The sequence below is a fragment of the Citrus sinensis genome, chromosome 5 (assembly GCF_022201045.2).
Source record: "Citrus sinensis cultivar Valencia sweet orange chromosome 5, DVS_A1.0, whole genome shotgun sequence".
NCBI classification, from domain to species: Eukaryota; Viridiplantae; Streptophyta; class Magnoliopsida; order Sapindales; family Rutaceae; genus Citrus; species Citrus sinensis.
In genome coordinates, this window is record NC_068560.1 from 10,151,182 (window position 1) to 10,162,763 (window position 11,582).

The window sequence follows — 11,582 nt, forward strand, 5'->3', positions numbered from 1 at the left end:
TAGAACAACGACAAAGAAAATTCTGCGCGGGATAATTGCAGAATTGCGATCTGTAGTTTCCTAATCTGACTTATGCGCGCCCTAGGCTTCCGTCTATCTTAATGCAATGTACTTATGCGACATACAATAATCTGCAGTTTCTTAATCTGACTTATGCGCGACCATGAAATAGGGTCGTCATCCAAGGAGAAAAATACAAAGAAACAAAAGAAAAACAAGATTTAAGAGAGAGATTAAGGGCTGCATAAGAGGAAAAATTGCAGAGATCAATTAGGAGCTCAATCCTTCTTATCCTTCTCTTGTTTTCGTGTTTTCGTGTTTTCGTGTTTTCTAATTAGTCATGGGGATGTGTTTCATGGTCAAAACTTTGTTCTTTATTTTTCTTTTGCAAATCATGAACTAAATTTATTTGTAATTGAGTAATAAACAATCTTGATGGTTTATTGACAGAAAATATGTGTTGCTGCATGTTTGATGTAGCATTTTGTTTTGATATAATTTATTTTTATTCATTTTTTCGGCTGATCACTCATTTAATTATACAAATTAGAAGAGAGCCACAAAAGGGCCCATCTTAGTAGAACATGTCAGAGCAATACTTGGTTGTGATTGAGTTTCCTGGATTAAGTTTAACTTATCCCAAAAGGGTCATGCTTAATCTAAAATTAGTGATGAACTAGACATAGGGATTCACCTTGTAGGGTAAATAGAACCTAAGCGTGTAATGTTATATCTTATGTTGGCATAACAACTTATCACTGTTAGGTTGCATATAGATATAAGATATCCAACATGCGACGGCTGAGAATACATAAGGATTCTGCCTAGTGCTATAGCAGATGGTACAGCAACCGAGTCAAACATTAAAAAAAATAGTCAATACCATTAAGAGAGTTTATCACTCAACTACTTTATATTCTCATTGGTTTTATCCTTGAATCTGACGTGATAATTTACTTTGTTACATTTTATTTATTGCGTTTTTATTTTAATTAGTATATTAATTTTATTAATTGTTTTATCTTAATTTAAAACAAAATCTGCACTGTTAAGATTGCTGTAGCAAGTTTGATAACACCAATCTCTGTGGAGACGATCTTGAATACCCATCACTTTATTACTTGTTGTGTACACTTGCACATTGACACTAATAGCATTAGTATTTATACCCAACAACATGCACACTAAAATATTAAAAAAAATACAGATTTTAGTATATTAGAGACTATATTTTTTTATATGTTAATGACATCTTCAATTATAAACACACGTGTGTTTTCATATTTAGTAGTTTAAAATAAGTGATAGCACTCCATTAGATTATTGTATCAACGATGTGCTGGTTCTTCTTGCATAATTTAGACTTTGTCCAAAGAGGAAGTTCATTTATCTTGTTTAAAAAGACTATTAACATTTTTTTTTTTTTGTTAATAAAGACAATTTCAGGTAGCATTTATATCTTTATTAATTAGCATTTTTCCCCAATGGGTTAGGCAGGCCCTCTTAATAAGTTACGTCAGGCTAGGGTACGAAACAGCTGTTTACTGGTGCTCTAGCTAATTAAATTAGCTGAAGAGGAAAATCCTTAGTTGGGTGCCTATAGTTCTTGGAAAATAAATAGAAAAGGACAATGTAGTGCCATGATGCCATGCATTTTCTAAAATTATTTTGAGAGCTTGAGATAACAATACCCTACATATTCTTCTCTATACTCATCAAACACTCCCCACTCATCAGCCTTTTCACTCCCATCTCTACCTTCCTTCTCCACCAAATGGCCGCCGTTGCTGCTGCTGCTGCTGCTGTTTCCTTGAACACCACAACAACCGCGGCACTGCTGAATATAAAACCTCTATATTGGCTTGTGAACCACCCAAAAATCCTCAACTTTGCATGGACTCAAGGGGAGACTCTCGGCTCCTCTCCACAATTCCTTACACTCACTGTCCTCTCTTATCTCTCTCTCACTTTCCTCCTCTACCAAGTGCCTATCTCCCTTGAATACCACCTCCGGCAACGGATCGCCATCTTCCATAACCTCTTCCTCATCGCTGCATCCTCAATCATGGCCCTCGGTTCCTCTCTCTCCATTCTCTCCCGATCACCAACCATACAGTACATCATTTGTTTCCCCAGAAATACCAAGCCAAACGGACCTCTCTTCTTCTGGGGATACATGTTCTATCTTTCCAAGATTTATGAATATGGTGATACCCTTCTGATCCTGGTGAGCAACCCCATCAAACGGCTCTCGTTCCTCCACGTGTATCACCACACAATAGTTGTGATCATGTGTTATTTAGGGGTACACTATGCACAATCATCCTTACCATTGGTGGTTCTCACCAATTGCTTGGTGCATGTTTTCATGTACTTCTACTACTTATTATGTGCATTAGGGTTTAAGCCAAAGTGGAAAAGGCTTGTCACAGATTGCCAAATACTTCAGTTTCTTTCGAGCTTTGTGATATTCAGCTTGATTTTTGGGTATCATTTCACCACTTCAGGCTGTGCAGGCATTATGGCTTGCTGCTTCTCTGCTACATTCATCATCACACTTTTGTATTTGTTCTTTGATTTCCACTCCAAAAATTACTCAGCAAAAGCAGGTACCAAGGATCAAATCAAGAAAGCATAAAATTTCACGAATGGGTTGTTTGTTAACTTAATCACTTAGTTAATATTTTTCATTTTATTAAATGTCCTACGAGATCGGGGGCTTGCATTTAATAATTTCTGGGTTTCCTATAGCTGGATGGATATGTACTCCTTTATTTCTCTGTTTGTTTGGTCGAAAATTATAAATTTGTATTTATAGTTTATCTCTCATATAGCAGCCATTTGAAACGTTCGTCAATGACACATTATTTCACTCATCAAAAGTTGTGGTTGAGTTGATATGTTAATGGTCCCAATAATTTATTTGAAATATTTACTGTTTCTCTTTTTAAAGGTTCTAGTTGTTGCTAGCTGAAAAAAATAATAGAAATTTTGAGTAGTGCTTCATTGAATAACTAGCTATTGTAACTGTAATTTGTCTGTAATTAACGTGCTAAACTTACACAAAGATTGAATATTATTAAGTTCTACTGTACAACCGAGTTGAGTTGCAAGGCAGAGAAGAATTATTGAATGAATAATATACGTAACACGGGCTTTCAAATAATTTCAGGTTTACCGACTCCTATATCGTGGCGTGTGGGAACCCGGCCCTTATGTCGAAAAATATTTCAGAAAAGATAAGAGTCATAAATGAAAATTTATTGGCCTTCTAATTAAGTTTACAGATTTTTTATTTTGACTTCTCAGTTTATGGTATTTTCATTCTTTACTTTTACGCGGATTGTTACATTACCGAAATGTGCATTATCATCTCCTTACTGTCAAGACCTCTCAATGTACATCAATGGCGAATATTGTTTTACATTGGCAGCTACATTTCTAAAGTCCTGCAATTCAAATTGAAGAGTCATTTTAACCCTTTTTTTTTTTTTGGTTTCTTTACATTAGCAGAGTCAATTGGTTCTAGGGCAGAGTCAGAAATTTGGCTCACAAGAGGCAAGCTGAATAATAAATAAAATAAAATTTTTAATAAAAGATTATGGAAAAAAAAATGAAAGATAAACAATTTTATAAAGTAAAATAGTAAAAAATGTTATAATTAAATTCTTGTTATATATAATTATGTCTCTCAGTGGAAAAGAAAAAAAAAATTATGAAGGCAATTATATAAGTGAACTCTTAGATTTACCCTCCGACGTTTTGTTATTGTTTTTATTGTTTCAACACTAGAGATTAAACGGCTTGTAAAAAAATTTCAAAATACCTGAGCAATAAAAACAATGACCAATATATTATTATTATTATTCGTATAGGACATTTCCAATGTAAAAAGTTAATTAATATTTCAAAAACAGCAACATTTATATCTGCCAAATTAACTAAACACATTCAATTTAGACTGAAGGCTAAAATGAACAGCTAAAAGCATGATCAGAAACATGAGCTTCCTGCAAAATATTTCACTGCACCAATAAATAAGTACAATAATGATTTTCTTGTTTCAAGAAAGCTGTTCGATTAAATGTTGGTAGCCAGATGCAGCATCTTTACTTTAATTTTTCACTGATCATATTTGGTTGATGAGGCAGCCTTTTTATGGCTACTCTTGTTAATCTATTATTCAACTGTTTACGAAGCCAGTAATAGAGCAGAATAAATCTGAAGAAACTGGTGAAGAGAATAAAGGAGTCTCTGAAACTTTTCAAACATGCGAGTGAAGTAGCGGGAACGAGATTACCATATAAACCCTAATTGATGTCATGATGTGAAATCTCTAAAATATCCAAATTTCTCACCCTTGTGAGAATTCGAACTTTTAGATCGGGGCTTCTTAATAAAAAGCTAAAATTTAAGTTACTGATGTCAGTTAAAAGCTATCTCTTAAAATTTTGCATTAAATATTATTGTTTTTAAGTATAGAAGTAAGTAATAGTCGTCCCCATAGAAGATTTTTCCCAATTAACAAGTTATTAATACAAAACATACAAACTGACTACTAACGAAAATTGAATTAAAATCTTACTTAACGAAATTAACTCAAACTTTTAAGATCTACTAAGGACACATTATCGAACATGCATACAAATTCTTGGGGGATTTGAATTGTTTTGTTATATAAACTAAACTAAAGAATTTAAAGAAAAAAATATGAAATTATGAAAATATTTTTTAAGGAGATTTATGTATAATGTAAAATATGGTTCAAGGAATTATTCTCCACCATTAAAAAATTAAATTTTATGTCAATTATCAGAATTATCATTCACTACTTAGCTATCAAGTAAAACAAGCTCTTTACTTAATCTATTTCCATAAAATAACTAGAATAAGCTCTCCAAATTCAATTTAATGAAAGCTTTAAAATCAAGAAAGATATAAGCTGAATCAAGAAACAAAAATAGTTGCAATCAAACAAAAATATTCCATAATATTAATCACAATCTACTACTTAAGTTTAGTTCTTTGACAATTATGGATAAAAAATCCTAAACTAGCAATCAAATCACCAACAAATTCATCTAGTTGGCTAGCTAAACAAACAAATAGCAACTCTTGAACATTAAAATCAATGAAATATAAAATTTTTTAGAGAAAGATGAAGAAATTCTAACTCTAAAAATTTATTAATAAAAATTCATATCTAGGGTTTCTAATCAACCGTAACTAATAAAAAGATTAATCACTTATGTCTAAATTATTTAATATCAAATCCATTAAAAAAGAAATGCTTATTGATTGAATTATAACTATGATAGCCAAGTCTTCCCTCCAATTCATCTACTCCTCTCTTCCTTGTGATCTTCTCACTTCTGAATTGGTGCTTCATATTTTTTTCTTTTTTTTTTTCAGTGCTAGGCTTGTTCCTACTGGTGTTTATATACATCTTTAGTCCTAATTCTTGCAGGACTTGTAAAATTTGTGTGAATCTCCTTTTCCGAGTGAGAAAAGAGCTTGGAACCTGGAAAATAGCTTACGTGTCAAAATATCTCTAAAATGTGTTTTTAGTGTGGGCCCAAACAGAAAATATGACTAGGCCTTCAAAATCAATTTTTATTGACCAAATCTGATCCTCACCCTTAGTATATGTCTAATATAGCTCAATAAAGTGAATAAAACCTAAAAATTTATCCAAGAAGCAATCAAAATCCATGAAGCCACAATCTAGTTATTCTTCACAGTAATAAGTATTGTAATTTTTCTACTCCTTTTTGTTTCTCTACGTCAAAAGTTCCAACAAACATAAAAGACCAATAAAGATTCAAGAAGGTCATGGAAATATCAAATAACTGCAAAGAAAGTAATAAAAATTGATTTGAAATTAAGCACTTATCATTTATTGAAAGCGTCAAAAAATACATTTAGATGTTTTTGACAAGGGTGGTTGACGAAGTAGTTTCAAGCAACTTTCTTTTACTAGTTATCTGAGTTTGAATCCTAGGGGAGGCAAGAGATTAAGAATTGAATTTGAAAAAATAAAAAATAAATAAATAAATTATTTTTAATCATGTCATCAGGAACTTTGAAATAGTATACTATACACATAATCCAAATATTTGTAACACAAGATACTGTGTTTTTAAATTATTCCTCTCACATATCCTACGTCAACGAGTTACACAATACCTCATTCAGTCACCTCTTGAAACTTATTTTTACAACTTTAAACGCTGATAAATTTTTTATACATTCATCCATGGTGTTAAAACAACAATAAAATAGACATATTATTAAAGCACAAATGTACAATAAAATAGACACATTATTGAAGCACAAATGTAATCTTTTTATATACAAATTCATGGTCCGAGGCTGCAAATAAAAAATTGTGAATTTATCTGTTAGAAGGTAATGTATTTTTTTCTACCTCCAGTCGAACACTAAAGATGAAATGAGGTATTAAAAATATTTAAAGGTGAATCTATTAAAGGCATAGATCACTATTGAATTAGTAAAAAAGATTGTGGTTCCAATACCAACCCACACAGTTGGGGAAGAATTTGATTTATTTCGTAAAATGAGAATTTTTTAGTGTAAAAAAAAAATAAAGATATCGTTCCTAGTTGATGTGGTCGCTAGCTATTTCATTTGAGGCAAAAGTGTGACTGGAAAAATTTGGCACTATGAGTGCAAGTTGAATACCTAATAAAATGAAAGAATCATTTGAGAAAACCTAAGACTAAAAACTGTTTGATAACTGTTAACATAATTGACAATTTCTTGTGACACATTTACAGTTTTAAAACTTTGGATGATAGTGTATCATTATCAACGTTGAATTGAGTCCATCTTTTTCCTGTATTGAAAATGAGAAAGACAAGTCTGAGATTAAGAACTGATGAATTTATCAAGTGAATGAATGAAGATCAGTATATGGTCGTTCGGTACCGATCAAATTAGCAACCAATGAAAACTTTTCTGTATTAATGTTTCATTTAAAGTTGTAACATTGAACAATTTGAGTCTATCAATTTTCTGTTTTAATGCATACCCTACTCTTGTTTTGTTTGTACGGTTGGTCCACAACCACCAATTCGAACAGCATTTATATATACATGTTACCAGTCAAATAAGAGTCAGAACAGAGAAAATAATTATAATTATAATAACGATAATATTTAATGCTTTACTTTTATACACATATTACTAATAAACTAATGACACTTGGGATTTTCGGATGGTAGTTGGTGGTGGATAGATTTGGTAATTTCGTCTAATTAATACATTAATAAGAGAAAACAAATTGTTCTGTCTTCCACAGAATAATTAATTGAGTAATGATATAGACATTCTAGATTCTTATTTTAAATAATGTAACATATGATGTGTTATTTATTAAATAGTATTTTTGAGAGAAACTAAATTTTACTTAAGTTATAAAGTGAAAAGTTCAAAATTGTTTTTTTTTTAATTTTCTCAATTTACAAATGTTCTATAATAAGATATCTACTGGGACACTGAATGTATATATTTATAATACATCCCAAAAATTTGTCTAGCAGAAATTTGAAAATTTGCTCCGACTTTTGCTGGTGTTCAAAGCCTCAACATGTGGAACGAAAACGAGTCTGGTGTTCAAAGCCTCAAGATGGTTTTTGTTAAATAGAATCCATGATTCAGTGACTCAATCATTGCAAAAATAGGCATTCAATACAAAGATTTAGAAACAACTAATAAGTAAATAATGGTGTTTATTTGTCATTATTTCTTGGATTCTGAAAGAAAGACGTTTTTTTTTTCAAAAGGAAGAAAGAGAGTTAGATAAAGAGAGAGTGAAAATCAATTTTGATAGCATTTGCGGCATTCTAAATTTAAATTCAAAATATTTAATATAATTCATATTCAAATCATTATTTACTATCAATGAGTCTAAAAAAATTGGCTTAACCCAATTTGTAATGGTTGGGGTGCTTTAAATATAAGTAAATAAGGCGGTCGTTTAGGGGCTTATATTTAAAAAAGTCTCATTTTTTAAGTATTTCCCTAATAATACTCAAATTAATAAAGTTCTTTTAATTTATGTATTGTAGAAAAACTTATTTTTAGACGTCTCTCTATTCAATAATTATCTTATAATTAATTTTTTTTGGAAAATATATATTTAATAATCGTATTGTTAAAGATATAACTACTATCAAATCTTTAATTCATTCATTGTTAGTATTTCTGTTCATTATTAGTATTTTTTTAAAAAAAATTAAATTTTCAGTTTCTTAAGAATACTTAATTATTTAATGTTACAATCTTTGACTTTTAGTGCTCCTATTAATTTTTAAAAAAAACCTTATAATCTAAAAAATTAGTAAACGAAAAAGAAATTCTTGATGTCGACAAAGAAAATAATTACAATCAATAACCCACTTTAAAAAAAAAATTAGTCTCTTAAAATACAAAGTTCATGAAATACAAAGTTTATAGTAATCATTTGATCATCAATTCATTATCTTCACTTTCTATGTGCTACCATTTTAAAAATTCTACTTGAAATGAGTATTGCTCTTATATATTGATGGAAGTAATAAAATATTTTCTTGACTATTTTTTTATCATTTCTTTTTTAAAATTTATTAGGATCTTCTTGATTATTATTGAAATTCAAAATATAATTAATGATAGAATGAATCTTAAATTTTTTTAAATATTTTTTGAGTGTTGAAGTTGTTAAATAGAATAAAACCTCGTAAAATTTCCATTAATGTGCCCAAACACTCTAAAGCCGACACTATGCAAACGAAGTTCCATCAAAGCCGACTCTGTGTAAACGAAATTCCATTAATGTGTCGGACATAGTAATTGACAACAAATGGGGCATAAAAGTTGGAAGAAAAAGAAATGAATTCATATATTATTATATATAAGTTCACCGAATATCTACTGCTATTAAATTATCAAGAAAAGTCTAAATTTTCATTGGCCATCTAATTTCTCCTATTACATTCAATAGCTCTTGACATTTGTTGCGTGAAAGGTACCGTTATAAAATGTAGCACACTTGATGTCTGCCCATTTGTTGGTTGGTGCATTAATTAAATCTTTAAGGTCGAATATTACTCATCACGTGGATCGCAACATTACATTGTGAGGGCTGCAATAGGGTTGGGCAAAACCCAATTCAATCTAATTCTATGGATCCATTTCAACTCAATTAAATGTAGGTGAGTTGATTGGATCAAATTTTTTCAACTCAATTAATGATTGGGTTTGGTTGGTTTTATATTAATGAACTCTTATAACTTAATCCAAGAATAATAAAATTTGTCAACTCGATTGGGTTTGGTTAGTTTTACATTAATGAACTCTTATAACTTAATCCAAGAATAATAAAATTTGTCGTAAAATTAGTAACAACTCATAACCTTTCTTTTTATTCTTTTATAAAAGATAGTCTTTTCAATTTCTTTTTATTAAATTTGATATTTATTGGATTCTCTTGATTTAAAATTTGGAAATCAAACTCGAATTTTTAAAAACAATTTAATAGATATTTAAACATTAAGTCATATAACTGTTTATATAAAATCTTTATTTTTCTTGCTTTGTTTATAAATAGATTGCGGGGTACAATCAACAACATTTACTGTTATAATAGATAATTAATTTTTTCCCTATTTGAATTAATTTGAAGTGCCAAATAATTTTTTAATCTTTTTTTTTATGTTTAAATTTTTTATTTTTTATTTTTTATCAACTCAATCAATCCAACTCAGCCCAACAGATCCCGATAATTTAAAGGTTGGATTCGTTTTGGTTAAATATATTTATTTAGTTGAGTTATGTTAATTTTTTGGCAACCCAATTAATAGTGAGTTGGATTAAATTTTCACAGGCCCATTCCAATCTAAGCCATACCCACCCTTAGACTGCACAGTTAATGAAACGGTGTCCAAGTCCAACAAACAACCCTGATAGGTGACAAATGGAAATCACCAGCTAAATTTTCGTTTTTTCACTTTCACTTTTGTGTTATATTCTTTATCTACTAAGCACGTATATTTTGTTGACAATTAGATTGATATCACTAAATAGTTGATAAATCAATGCCACAAGTTAGATTTTTTTTTTTTCATTTTCATATTATATTCTTTATTTACTAACCACCAATCACTCATATATATTTTGTTGATAATTCGTATTTTGTTGATAATTTGTAACCGGCAAATAGCTGTGATACCACTATTTAGATTTTCATTTCTTTTTCCCATTTTTCCCTCTTAAAATTTTAAGTTGAAATATGATCCTTTTATAATATGAGCCTCACAAGTTCATGAAAATGTATTATGGGTGTGTTTGACATACTTTATTTGTTGTATTGCATTAAGGTACATTGTGAAAAGATTTTATTCAACGGTATGTTTGGTGTAGCATAGACTGTATTATATAAAATAATGGTAAATGTTTGTTCAGTCCTTATATTTTAAAAAAATATCTCAAAATATCCCTACTATTAAACATGATACACTCTTATCCTTATTTTTTTACTTTTACAATAATACTCGTGTAATAATATTTTTTACATTAATTTTTTTTATCTATAAAAAAAGTTAATTAACAAAAAATTACTTATTAGCAAATTCAGAAATATATATATGAGTACCAGGTAAAGTACTCATAAGTGAGCCAGTTTCGTCAACAAAGAAGGTTTAAAGATCTGTCAAGATTTGAAATTACAGAAACGGCTTAAATGGGAGCTTAAGAGATCTAAGCAAGAATTAGGCAGTTTCTGTAAACAATTCAATTATGACCCCTTTAAAACTTCCATCTCCAAATATTGTAATGGTGAGTGTTCTTCGAACAAGACCAAATGTCTATAGCCTCTTCTGATATAGAAGCCTTCAAAGAAGAACCTGTCCCCAAAGCCAATAAAATTCATTGGGAATTAGCCCTACCTACTGTCAAGTCTCCACCTGATTTGGCCATAGACAACAGGCCTAGTGCATTAAACCAATCGCGTTTTAATGCAACCTCTGTCTATGAGTGGAATATTGACGGTATGTCTGAATACAACATCTTAGGATTACTGCAACAGATGACCATGGCAGCCAATGCCTATAAAACCCAATCGGGAACGTCTGACAAAGCCATTGCAGAAATCCTCATTGCGGGTTTTACTGGTCAACTTAAAGGTTGGTGGGATCATCTTCTCACTAAACAGCAACAATTAGATATCTTGAATTCCATCCAAATTGATGAGGATGGAGCCTCCATTCTTGATGAGTTAAATAACCCAATCCAGGATGCCGTAGCTACCCTGATTCTAACCATAAAAGCTCTTCACGATAACCGTATTCCTTATGATGAGCTCAGTGAGGTCATAAGTATATATATATATATTTTCATAATGTTGATTTTGATGATAACAAACAAGATTAAGAATGATATATTTTTTAAGCTCAAATTATTTTTTTATGGGTCCCTCTATGATGTTGTAATTTTTTTTACAACATCAATAATGTTTTAATTGTGTACCATTGGATTAAATCTAATGGTATTGGTATATAGTATTTTTGCTAAAGGAAAATAAA

General features: G+C 30.2%; 1 protein-coding gene across 1 annotated transcript; it reads left to right on the forward strand.

Annotated features, from left to right (window-relative positions):
* Positions 1–1,774: 1,774 nt before the first annotated feature.
* On the forward strand, positions 1,775–2,638 carry LOC127902240 (uncharacterized). The gene has a single exon (XM_052441078.1). It carries the CDS (start codon positions 1,775–1,777, stop codon positions 2,636–2,638), a length of 864 nt encoding a protein of 287 aa, XP_052297038.1.
* Positions 2,639–11,582: the final 8,944 nt, after the last annotated feature.